The sequence below is a fragment of the Rhinoraja longicauda genome, chromosome 1 (assembly GCF_053455715.1).
Source record: "Rhinoraja longicauda isolate Sanriku21f chromosome 1, sRhiLon1.1, whole genome shotgun sequence".
NCBI classification, from domain to species: domain Eukaryota; kingdom Metazoa; phylum Chordata; class Chondrichthyes; order Rajiformes; family Arhynchobatidae; genus Rhinoraja; species Rhinoraja longicauda.
This window is the reverse complement of record NC_135953.1, coordinates 140,792,904-140,806,417: the sequence shown is the minus strand read 5'-3', so window position 1 is coordinate 140,806,417 and position 13,514 is coordinate 140,792,904. Positions and strand designations below refer to the sequence as shown.

General features: G+C 44.9%; 1 protein-coding gene across 2 annotated transcripts in view; it reads right to left on the bottom strand.

Annotated features, from left to right (window-relative positions):
• Window positions 1-13,514, bottom strand: part of uso1 (USO1 vesicle transport factor) — a 103,581-nt gene that overhangs the window by 47,596 nt on the left and 42,471 nt on the right. For both annotated transcript variants that reach the window (XM_078407649.1, XM_078407640.1), the window contains 3 exons: window positions 10,717-10,805; window positions 5,085-5,239; window positions 2,058-2,263 (listed from right to left, as the gene is read on the bottom strand). In XM_078407649.1, the coding sequence (XP_078263775.1) occupies window positions 2,058-2,263; window positions 5,085-5,239; window positions 10,717-10,805 (450 nt within the window). The remainder of the gene's footprint in view (window positions 1-2,057; window positions 2,264-5,084; window positions 5,240-10,716; window positions 10,806-13,514) is intronic.

The following is a 13,514-nucleotide window of genomic DNA, read 5'->3' as shown; positions in this document are numbered from 1 at the left end:
TTCCTGTGACAGACACAAAAAGCTGGAGTGACTCAGCGGGACAGGCAGCATCTTTGCAGAGAAGGAATGGGTGACATTTCGGGTCGAGACGCTTCTTACTTTCTAGTTAGCTGCCTGAGAATTCTGAGATCGACTGCCCAGCCTCAATTATTTTAGTTTAGAGATACAGTGCGGAAACAGGCCCTTTGGCCCACACCGACCAGCAATCCCCCGCACACTAACACTATCCTACACACACTAGGGACGCACACGCAGGGACAACTGACACTTATACCAAGCCAATTAATCGATAAACCTGTACGTCTCTGGAATGTGGGAGGAAGCCAAAGATCGCGGAGAAAACCCACATGGTCATAGGGAGAACGTACAAACTCCTTGTAGACAGCACCCGTAGTCAGGATGGAACCTGGGTTCACTGGCGCTGTAAGGCAGCAACTCTACCGCTGCGCCACCGTGTCACCCTTGCCACCCTGCCACAATTATCCTGAAGTTGCTTGTTAAAAAATGAAAACAACATTTTCGACATATTCACTCCCAGTGAAAAATTTAATTCTTACTTGTTCCAAAGATAGGGACATCTGGTAATTTGCCATTTAGAAAACCTATTCTCCTTTCACCAACTGATTTATAACACTAATCTCTGAGCATTTGTCCCTGAAAAACATAGAATCCCATAGATTCATTTAAGCCAAGATCCCATTGTAGAGTCATACAGCAGGGAATCAGGCCCTTCGGCCCAACTTGCCCACATGCGGGGGCTTCGATCACCGGCTGTGGGAGCTTCGATCTCCCCGACTGCGGATGGTTCGACTGCCCCGTCCGCAGGAGAATGAGGAGGAAACAAGATAAGACTTTATTGCCTTCCATCCCAGTAAGGAATGTGGGAGCCGCTGTGGTGGATGTTTATGTTAACTTTTATGTAGTTGTGTGTCTTGTTGCTTTTGTTCTGGAATGACTGTATGGTAAATCAAATTTCACTGTACCTTAAATGGTACACGTGACAAAAAGGACCATTAGAGATCACCTCTCACACATCCGTGCTCCATGGAATTGCACTGGAGTTGAAGTAAATCTGCTCACTGCAAGCTAACAGAGCAACACCAACTCCCTGCTCTACCACGAGTGACCTTTTCTAGAACCGGTAATGAAAACAGACAGCTTGAACCAAAGCAAAACAAAAAGTGCTGGGGGAGCTTAGTAGGTCTCAGGCAACATCCGCGGAGGGGAATGGACAGACAACATTCCGGTTCGGGACCCTTCTTTTTTCTGCCTGATGGATTGGGGGGGGGGGGGGGGGGGAGGGGGAAGCTGGAATAGAAAGGGTGGAGGCGGGCCAAAGTCTGGCAAGGGATGGTGATGCGGGTGAGTGGGGGTAATTGCCAGATGAGTGGAATAAATGACAAAGGAAGGAGACAAAAGGGTGTCAGATAGGGAGAAGAGGAGTGAAATGAGAAGCCAGAGGGAGGGGTATGGGTGGTTGGGGACAGAGGGAGGGGAAAGCTAGGGATCTCATCCTTGAGTTCCCTGTCATTCCCCCATTCTCCCTCCCCTATCCTCTTACACCCACATCCCTCCCTCCAGCTTTACATTTCACTCCTCCTCTTTGTCAAATGTCTTTGTCATTCACTCCACTCATTCCACAAGCATTGCCTTTGAGCTAATTATCTTTGTAAAAAAGGAAAACAAAAGCCCTTCTTGGATGCAGTGTGATCGGATTGAATGAACCATCATCCTATAACCCCTTTCACTGTCCCCCACTTTTCCTTCCTGGTCTTTCAAACACAAAACAACTAATTGAATTATCCACATGTATCCACCTATCACTTGCCCTTCATTTACCCTCCCTCTGCTCCAGTCTGTGGAAGGGTTCCAGCCCGAGACGTCGTCTGTCCACTCCCTCCACAGATGCTGCCTGACCCGCCGAGTTCCTCCAGCACTCTATGTTTTGCTCGGGATACCAGCGTCTGCAGCTTCTTGTGCCTTTCAGTTTGAGCCAAAGGCGAGTGAGTTGAAAGCCTGCCGTTCAAGATATGGTGAGTAACATTGGTGCTTCATACCTGCGAGAGGATATTGGTGCACTGCTGGAGCAGAGACACGGGTGGATTTCCAAGGCTGGTGGCCAACTGAACCCTGAGCAGCTGTTCCTTCTGGACTGAGTTGTCCTGCAGAGCGTGTGCTAGTGCCACGGCAGCACACCAGTTTGACAGCGAGTCTGCAGAGAAGAGGCCTCCACACAGCAGCTGGCCGGCTGAGATGGAATTAGCTGGACAAAGAAAAGGCATCATCAATTTGAAATTATATATGGGCTGCTGTGAGAAGCAAACAGAACAGGAACACTTTAAGAGGATAGCATTTCTCAGAAGTTTAGTTTCGAGATACAGCATGGAAACAGGCCCTTCAGCCCACCGAGTCCATGCCGATCATCGATCACCCATTCTCACTAGCTCTACGTTGTCCCACCTTCCCTGCACATTAGGGACAATTTACATAGGGCCAATTAACCTACAATCCTGCATGTCTTTGGGATGTGGGAGGAACCCGAAACACCTGGAGAAAACCCATGTGGTCATAGGGGGCAGACAGCACCCAAGGTCAGCATGGAAACCGGGTCTCTGGCACTGAGAGGCATCACCACTGCCCCACCAAGATATTATTAACAATTTTCTGTACAATAATTGGGAAACTGAACTTCAGCTAGCTGATGTCCAAGCCCTTCAGTTCTCCATCTGCATGGGCTTTGTAAACCTGAATTAAATTTTTTAAAGCTTGGCTGAAACTCTATTATTCGAGATATATCTTGCTCAACTGCCCCATCTATCAAGAGATGTTGCCTGTCCTGCTGAGTTACTCCAGCATTTTGTGTTTATCTTCAGTCCAAATTAATGTATAGGTCCTCCTCTTGTTATGAACACCCAACTTGTGTGCAGCCCGTACATGTAAATGAGCATTTGGGAGATCAGCAGAAATGATTTGTTTGCTGCTGTCGGGCTGCAGGCACCAAGTGACAACTTGGTTTGTGGCAATGTTTGTATGATTCTGTTAAACTTTGTGGCTTAACTATACAATGCCCTTGAAACATCTCACAGTCTTGATGGAGGCAAATGAATAAGGTCAGCCCAGGCTACTGGAAGGTTCTGTTCCTGTGACCTGTTTGTAACCTGAACAGTTACAGTTCACAAGTCAGAAATGCAGCTGCCCACCAATACATTTAAATAAAAAAACATAAGCCAAACAAGGGCATTGTGTAGTTAAGCCACAAAGTTTAACAGAATCATACAAACATTGCCACAAACCAAGTTACCACTTGGTGCCTGCAGCCCGACAGCAGCTAACAAATCATTTCTGCTGATCTCCCAAATGCTCATTTACATGTACGGGCTGAACACAGGTTGGGTGTTCATAACAAGAGGACCTATACAAAGTTTAAAAAGTATTTGAAAAACAAAAAGCACACTGTAAATCAGAAGTCTACAGGGAGTAGAGCTGTCTGCTCAAATTGACCAACCCAGAATCAGCCTAAATATCTGAATGTCCGCTTCTGTGCTGCAGTTTTCTAGACTCTGAGCAGCAGATTGTTAATCACACAAAAGCCATTCAACCCACTGAGTGATTTTGATCCTGAGTCCTTGCTTTTCAAGTATTCATTGCTTTTAAATCTGATTCAGTTCAGTGCCCAGAACGTTAATAGAAATGAGCAATCCCTGGCTGAAGACATTCTTGCCCAATCTTTTTGGTGTCTAACTTGTTACTGTTGTGGGAAAATCTATAACCACTGATTAGTTCTGAAGCATTCACTGCATGCTTCTGCTTTCTAAGAGATGCCGATGGTTCACTCAAAATTACACTGAGGCTCTGTAAACTGAACCATTGCATTGGCATGTTATCATGCAGATGAGTTGAAACAAGATACAGGTTATGCAGCCAAACCTTCTTGCAGTATCTTTTTGGTTTTTATTTCATGCTTGCATTATTAAGTCAAAGGCTCTCAAATATCATTTAACCATATAACATATAACCATATAACAATTACAGCATGGAAACAGGCCCGTTCGGCCCTACCAGTCCATGCCGACCACTTTCTCTGACCTAGTCTCATCTACCTGCTCTCAGACCATAACCCTCCAATCCCCTCCCATCCATATACCTATCCAATTTACTCTTAAATAAAATCGAGCCTGCCTCCACCATTTCCATCGGAAGCTCATTCCACACAGCCACCACCCTCTGAGTAAAGAAGTTACCCCTCATGTTACCCCTAAACTTTTGTCCCTTAATTCTGAAGTTATGTCCCCTTGTTGGAATCTTCCCCACTCTCAAAGGGAAAAGCCTACCCACGTCAACTCTGTGCGTCCCTCTTAAAATTTTAAAAACCTCTATCAAGTCCCCCCTCAACCTTCTACGCTCCAAAGAATAAAGACCCAACCTGTTCAACCTCTCTCTGTAGCTTAAGTGCTGAAACCCAGGCAACATTCTAGTAAATCTCCTCTGTACTCTCTCCATTTTGTCGACATCCTTCCTATAATTTGGCGACCAGAACTGCACACCATACTCCAGATTCGGCCTCACCAATGCCCTATACAATTTCAACATTACATCCCAACTTCTATATTCGATGCTCTGATTTATAAAGGCAAGCATACCAAACGCCTTCTTCACCACCCTATCCACATGAGATTCCACCTTCAGGGAACAATGCAGTTATTCCCAGACCCCTCTGTTCCACTGCATTCCTCAATTCCCTATCATTTACCCTGTACGTCCTATTTTGATTTGTCCTACCAAAATGCAGCACCTCACACTTATCAGCATTAACATGCCTCAATGGATATTTTGACGGTGGAGATAGACAGAATTTTGATTAGTGCGGGTGTCAGAGGTTATGGGGAGAAGGCAGAAGAATGGGGTTTAGAGAGAAAGATAGATCAGCCTTGATTGAATGGTGGGCTGAATGGCTTAATTCTGCTCCTATAACTTATGAACTACGAACTTATGAAAACAAGCATGAACAACTAGATTTGTACGTGGCAGGTTTCTCAGGTACACATGGAATAATTTAGAAACTGGTTTTAAACGGGAAGGCTCACCATCAATGGTTGTTGGCAGAAGTGTGGCCACGATCTCCGCTTGCCCTCGCTGGTTTTTGTACAAGAAGCACTGGAAGCAGTAGAGCACGGCGCAGCGTAGAACAAACGGCTGCCTCTCATTCACCATGGACATCAGAAGTACCACAATCGCAGGCCTGGGCCGGAAAATGGTTCAAAAAGGAGATTTAAGAACATGAATTTCACAAGACCTCGGAACAGAATCAGGCCATTCAGCACAATCTACTCTGCCATTCAATCATGGCTGATCTATCTTTCCGCTCTCACGCCCATTCTCCTGACCTCTTTCCACAACCTCACTAATCAAGATCCTGTCAATCTCCACCTTAAAAATACCCAATGACGGCCTCCACAGCTGTCAGTGGCAATGAATTCCACAGATTCACCACCTTCTGTCCAAAGAAATCCCTCCTCGTCTCCATTCTAAAGGTACGTCCTTTTATTCTAAGGCTGTGCCATCTGGTTCTAGACTCTACCACTGGTGAAAGCTTCCTCTCCACATCCACTCTATACAGGCCTTTCACTATCCGATGTAGGTTTCGATGAGATTTCCCCTCATCCTTCTAAACTCCAGTGAGTCCAGGCCCACAGCCTTCAAACGCTCTTTATACATTAACCCAATCATCTCCAGGATCATTGACGGAAACCTCCTCTGGACTGTCTCCAATGCCAGGACATCTTTCCTCAGATATGGGCCAGAACTGCTCACAATACTCCACGTGGTCTGCCCAGAGCATTTTAAAGCCCCAGCATTACATCCTTGCTTATGTATTCTCTTCCCCTTGAATGAGTCCTAGCTTTGCATTTGCCTTCCTTGCTGCCGACTCAATCTGCAAACGAACCTTTTTAGGAATCCTGCACCAGCACCCGAGTGCCTTTGCACCTCCGATTTCTGAATCCTCTCCACATTTAGAAAGTACTCTATGCCTTTATTGCTTATGCCGAAGTGCATGACCATACACTTTGCTACACTGTATTTCATTTGCCTTACCTTTGCCCACTTGCCAATCTGTCCAAGTCTTTCTGCAGCTTCCCTGCTTCCTCAACACTACCTGCCCCTGCACCTGTGTTCGTATAATCGGCAAACCTGGCCATAAAGCCGTCAATTCCGTCATCCAGATCATTAACATATAATGTGAAAAGCAGCAGACCCAGCACTGACCCTAAAGAACACCACTAGTCACTGGCAGTCTACTAGAAAAGACTCCCTTTACTCCCACTCTTTGCCTTATGCCAATCAGCCAATCTTCTATCCATGCAAGTACCTTGACTCTAATACCATGGGCTCCTATTTTATAGAAACATAAAAACATAGAAAATAGGTGCAGGAGTAGGCCATTCGGCCCTTCGAGCCTGCACCGCCATTCAATATGATCATGGCTGATCATCCAACTCAGTATCCCGTTCCTGCCTTCTCTCCATACCCCCTGATCCCTTTAGCCACAAGGGCCACATCTAACTCCCTCTTAAATATAGCCAATGAACTGGCCTCAACTACCTTCTGTGGCAGAGAATTCCACAGATTCACCACTCTCTGTGTGAAAAAAAACTTTCTCATCTCGGTCCTAAAAGACGTCCCCCTTATCCTTAAACTGTGACCCCTTGTTCTGGACTGCCCCAACATTTAGCAGCTTCATGTGTGGGACCTTAAAGGCATTCTGAAAATCCAAATGTACAACATCTACTAACTCTTCTTTGTCAATACTGCTTGGTATCTCCTCAAAAAAACACTAACAGATTTGTCAGGCAAGATCTCCCCATAACAAAACCACGCTGGCTTTGGAATCAAAAATATTTATTAAAACAAAACTGATCAAGGTCAGTCTGAAGAAGGGTCTCGACCCGAAACGTCACCCATTCCTTCTCTCCCGAGATGCTGCCTGACCTGCTGAGTTACTCCAGCATTTTGTGAATAAATCAAAATATCACCCTGTGGGGTCTTCTGCTTTAGTGACATGTGAACAACACATATATTTTCAAAATTTGGGATGGAGTCATAGAGTATTGAAACAGGCCCTTAGGCCCAACTTGTCAACGCTAACCAAACTGTTCCATCTAGGCTCGTCCCATTTGAGTATAGGAGTAAAGAGGCCCATCTGCAGTTGTACAGGGCCCTGATGAGACCACATATGGATCATTGTGTACAGTTTTAGCCTCCTAATTTGAGGAAGGACGTCCTTGCTATTGAGGCAGTGTATCGTAGGTTCACCAGGTTAATCCCCGGAATGGCGGGACTGTCATATGAAGAAACATTGGAAAGACTGGGCTTGTATTCACTGGAATTTAGAAGGATGAGAAGGAATCTTATAGAAACATATAAAATTATAAAAGGACTGGACAAGCAGGAAAAATGTTCCCAATGTTGGGGGAGTCCAGAACCAGGGGCCACTGTCTAAGAATAAAGGTGAGGCCATTTAAAACTGAGGTGAGAAAAACTTTTTCACCCAGAGAGTTGTGAATTTGTGGAATTCTTTGCCACAGAAGGCAGTGGAGGCCAATTCACTGGATGAATTTAAAAGAGAGTTAGATAGAGCTCTGGGGGCTAGCGGAATCAAGGGATATGGGGAGAAGGTAGGCACGGGTTGCTGATTATGGATGATCAGCCATGGTCACAATAAATGGCGGTGCTGGCTCGAAGGGCCAAATGGCCTCCTCCTGCACCTATTTTCTATGTTTCTATGGCCCATAACCAAGAATTCTTTTGAAGATTTGCACATTCCATCAATGTGAAATGACAGAATTCCATCAATCAGATAAGTCAGCGTACAACATGATTTGCATTTCCAACAATATCTTTTGCATGTTGTAATGAGATTTTTTTTTTTTTTAATTTCAAAAGACATTCTGGAAAATATTTTAGATGGATGAGTAAAATTTCAACTTCGTACACCATACCAGTGCTGGAACAAAGAGGTCAAATTTAAAGAGAAGCATCGACCTTCAAATGTCATTCTAAATAGATGGAATAGAGGTGAGGAGGTGATCTCATCAAAGTGTATAAAACCTTGAGGGGAATACCTAGGGTGAGTGCACAGAGTGTTTTTCCCAGGGTAGGGGAAATCAAGAACCAGAGGACAAAGGTTTAAGAGAGGGGAAAGATAGGAACGGTTTAGAGGGATGTGGGCCAGGCGCAGGTAAATGGGACTAGCTTAGGCGGGGCATCTTGGTCGGCAGGGATGAGTCGGGCCGAAGAACCCGTTTCCTTGCTGTGAATCTATGACTCTAATAGCTTGGTTAAGACAGGACTAAGTATGCACCAAACTATTATGGAATTAACTCACTGTAAGAGCTCGACACACACACTCAGTTATATGGGCACATAACTCAGTGAGGTGATGAAAGACTGATGCATACCGCATACGTTATGACATGCATTCGAAATAAATCATTTGCATTTGAAAATGAAAGGCCTTATATTCAGAACAGGAACTGATAAATGCAATCAGAATTGAGTTCATACAGAAAACTCTGGGTCCACAGCACCATTTGGAGAGAAAAAAGACAAAATGTTCAATTCTTGGGTTGATGTGGATTTGTAAATTGCACCCAGACATGAGAGAAAATTAGAAAATATGCAGTTACTTGAAATCTGAAATAAGAAAATAAAATATTGGAAAATCTTAGCAGATAGGGCAACATCTGTGTAGAAAGAGGCATTTAAAGATTCATGTCCAGAGTTTTCATCAAGGGTTCTGCCTGACTGACAACATTTTGTGTTGTTTATTGTATCTGGAAACAGCAGACTTGCATTTGCGTTAGCCAAAATGGAGTCGTCAAGTTTACTCGTTGGTCTGAGATCCTGACCTTTAAATATCCCTTCCCTATAACAATCAAAGGTGGTACAATGGTGAATTTCATCACCCTACCGTTCCAAAGGGATGGGTCCAAAATATAGAAATGAGTCCATGTTTTCCAGCTTTGCACTGCGAGTCTTTATTATCAAAGGGCAGTGTGATGTAGCAGGGGCAAGTCCTTTATCGCGGGGATGTTGAGTGTAGGACCCATCCTCTCAAGTTCAGCAGCTGCACTGATAATGGTAAGGAGCTCACAAATGGATAATCGAACTTTTTTCTCCCAGGTGGGAATGTCAAACACTAGAGGGAATAGGTTTAAGCCGAGAAGGGAGAAGTTTAAAGATGAGCAATGCAATTTTGTTTTATATACACAGAGTGGGAAGTGAATAGATCGCACTACCTGGGGAGGTGGAAGAAGCAAATTTTAAGAGAGGCTTTTAGAAATGCACATGAGGAGCTAGGGAGCAGAGGTACTCCGACCACATGCAGGCAGTTTAGATTAGCATCATGGTCAGCAGACATGGTGGTCTGAAGGGCCTGCTCTGTTCTGTTTTACGTGCTAAATACATTACAAGATTCAATAAGGTATCACAAAATGCTGGAGTAACTCAGCAGGTCAGGCAGCATCTAGGAGAGAGGGAATGGGTGACGTTTCGGGTCGAGACCCTTCTTCAGACTGATGCCAGGGGGCGGGACAAAGAAAGGATATAGGTGGAGAGAGGAAGACAGTGGGAGAACTGGGAAGGGAGGGGGAAGAGAGGGACAGAGGAACTATCTAAAGTTGGAGAAGTCAATGTTCATACCGCTGGGCTGCAAGCTGCCCAAGCAAAATATGAGGTGCTGTTCCTCCAATTTCCGGTGGGCCTCACTATGGCACTGGAGGAGGCCCCTGACAGAAAGGCCCATGACATCAACTCCATCCAAGGACACCTGTCCCTTTACCTCCCCCCTCAACTCCATCCAAGGACACAAACAGTCTTTCCAGGTGAGACAGAGGTTCACCTGCACCTCCTCCAACCTCATCTATTGCATCCGCTGCTCTAGATGTCAACTTCTCTATATCGGCGAGACCAAACGCAGGCTCGGCGATCGTTTTGCTCAACACCTTCACTCAGTCCGCCTTAACCAACCTGATCTCCCGGTGGCTGAGCACTTCAACTCCCCCTCCCACTCCCAGTCTGACCTTTGTCATGGGCCTCCTCCAGGCCCACCGGAAATTGGAGGAACAGCACCTCATATTTTGCTTGGGCAGCTTGCAGCCCAGCGGTATGAACATTGACTTCTCCAACCTTAGATAGTTCCTCTGACCCTCTCCCCCCCCCCCCCCCCCCCCTTCCCAGTTCTCCCACTGTCTTCCTGTCTCCACCTATATCCTTTCTTTGTTCCATCGCCCTGACATCAGTCTGAAGAACCTGATTTTCTGGTAGCTCAGCACTTTAACTCCCCCTCCCATTCCCAATCTGACCTTTCTGTCCTGGGCCCCCTCCATTGCCAGAATAAGGCCCAGCGCAAATTGGAGGAACAGCACCTCATATTTCGCTTGGGCAGTTTACACCCCAGTGGTATGAACATTGACTTTTCTAACTTCAGATAGTTCCTGCTTTCCCTCTGTATCCCCTCCCCTTCCCAGTTCTCCCACCAGTCTTCCTGTCTCCTACTACATCTATCTTTGTCCCGCCCCATCCCCTGACATCAGTCTGAAGAAGGGTCTCGACCCGCAACGTCACCCATTCCTTCTCTCCAGAGATGCTGCCTGACCCGCTGAGTTACTCCAGCTTTTTGTGTCTACCTGTCCAACAAGATAGTTCTTTTCATTTTACCTTGGTGGGTTGGAAGGTGCATTCACTGAAGCAAAGTAATCCTGGTTTACCTGGGAACCTCTGATAACCTCAGATACTGTGTTAATGGTCTAAACATAAAAGCAAAAGGCAAAAATCAGAGATCACAGGTACAATAAATGGCAAGTGTCAACTGACTCATGCAACAAAATACTCACCCCTCAGTTAATATAATTAAAACAGATCAGCTGAGCATTGACTTGCTGTGTTTTATGGGAGCTTGTTCAATAATTGGATGTTGTTTGGTGTTGCTTTTCCTTTATTAATTTACACAGTAAGGCCATCACTAACAAGATAATTATTCATCGCACCTGCCCTTGAAAAGGATTAACAAATATGGTGCTGGGATTGCCTCTGACAATCACAACCATCTTGCTTTGTGCGAGGTGTGACAATGGTCAATGAAGCTGTTATCACAGATGGCCATTGATCAGTTTTACCAGGGCTCTCTCTGCATCACTCTTGGCTCATGATCATCAGACATCATCCTCGCAAGATTCAACTCTGTTGTCCATGTTTAAGCCAAGGTTGTGATGAAGTCCTGGCAAAACCAAAACTAACCATTGGTGGGCAGACTATTAGCAAATAGTTTAGTTTAGTGATACAGCGTGGAAACAGGCCCTTTGACCCACCGAGTCCATGCCGATCAATGATCACCTATACCCCTGTGGTATTTATTCATAAAATGCTGGAGTAACTCAGCAGGTCAGGCAGCATTATATCAGACAGCCACCTATACACCTGTTCTATCCTACATACTATGGATAATTTACAGAGGCCAATTAACCTACAAACCCACACATCTTTGGAATGTGGGAGGAAACTGGAGCACCGAGGAAACCCACAAGGTGACAGGGAGAATGTGCAAACTCCATCCAGCCAGCACCCGTAGTCAGAATCGCATGTGGGTCCATGACGCTGTAAGCCAACAACTCTTCTGCTGTGCCATTGTGCTCCCCACTGTACTGCTTGATCGCACTGTTGATGCTACTTTCCATCAGCCTGCTGTGATTGGCAGTGCACTAACTGTGCCTCACACATAATTGTGCAGTAGTCGCGCACTGCCAGGTTAAACGTGATCTACCTATTCTAGAATAGCTTGTCTAGCACATCTAGTTCCAAAAGTGAAGTCTTCAGCAGTACAGCTGAGATCATGCCTGGTTCTAATGGATTTATTATATAGGAAATAGCCGAGAACACTGGATATCTTGTGAAGCAAATCAAATTAGCCAAAGGTAGGATTCTGAGACAGCGCGAACCCTACATGAAAGACTGTCCTAAAAAACTAGTTTATTGGCAATGCGGCAATTTGAACTATTGGAAGTTTGCAGAGACATTATAGATGCACGAATGCTGTTAGTAAAATGCAACAGAACATTTCCATTCCAACTTCCAGGCCTTAATATCAAATATTCCCAATTCAAAAACACATCAGAGCCAAAATAAAACTCTGACTACTTTTAATCAATCCCTCTCAGCTCTCTGTCGGTCATAGAGGCAGGAAACAGACCCTTCCTGACCATGTCATTTATGCCGACCTTGTCCCACTTGCCTGCATCTGACCCTTCAAACCTTTCCTGACCATGTACCTGTTCAAATGTCTTTTAAATGAATCTCAAGTACAGCATCTGTTTTAAATTGGACCACCTTTTAAATTCTTGGTGACTATCAAAGAATAACCGAACTGGTTCTGACTCTTGCTCGAAGGAGTCTTTCATTCTGTCTGAATGAGTCTGAATTTCATTGAGTCTGAAGAAGAGTCTCGACCCAAAACGTCGCCCATTCCTTCTCTCCTGAGATGCTGCCTGACCTGCTGAGTTACTCCAGCATTTTGTGAATAATTTTTCATTCATCTGCTCAGTACAGAACTACACTACAAGTACTGGGAATTTGGAGCTACAATACCCTCCAGGTGTTTCAGCACAGCCCTTGGAACAGTTTCAGTAACACAATGGCAAAATTAAGTTACACCTGCTGTCAAAGGCAATTACAGAATTTAATAGCAACATGCTGCATATTGCTTTATTGTTTTGAATATTTTGTGCAGAAAAATTATTAAATACCTTCTCACATCTTATCACTGCACGCATCGCAAGTTACCATTATTTATCAATTTCGATAAATTGATCTCATTCTGGTGTTTTCAGAGATGCTGCCACGTCAACAGTTGAACATTGTACGACAATATTTATTGTAAAAAAGATTTTCATTGACCTCGGTACGCGTGACAATAAACAAAACTAAACTTATACTTGTACCTGGGAGTTTTAAGATGTCGAGAGGGTTTGACAGGGCGGGTATGAAACTAGAGATCTTTAAAGGGTCCCAAATAAGCACTTGAGAAATCAGGAGAAACCTCATTAGGCGGACCTCAAATCAGATGTGGAACTCACTAATGCAAAAGCTAGTTGAAGGAAATTGTTGAAAACCCAACATAAAAGTGCATAGTCATACAGCGTGGAGACACCCCCTTCAGCCCAACTTGCCCACGCTGACCAACATGCCCCATCTACACTAGTCCCACCAGCCGATTGACCCATAATCCTCTAACCCTATCCTATTATTGTACCTGTCCAAATACCTCTTAAATGTTATGATCGTACCTGCCTCAACTTCCTCCTCCGGCAGCTTTTTCCATATACCCGCCACCCTTTGCGTAAAAAAAGTTACCCTTCAGGTTCCCCCTCACCCTAAACTTAAGCCCTCTGGTTCTCGATACCCCTACTCTGGGCAAGAGACTCTGTGCGTCTACCTGATCTATTCCCCTCAAGCCTTTGAAC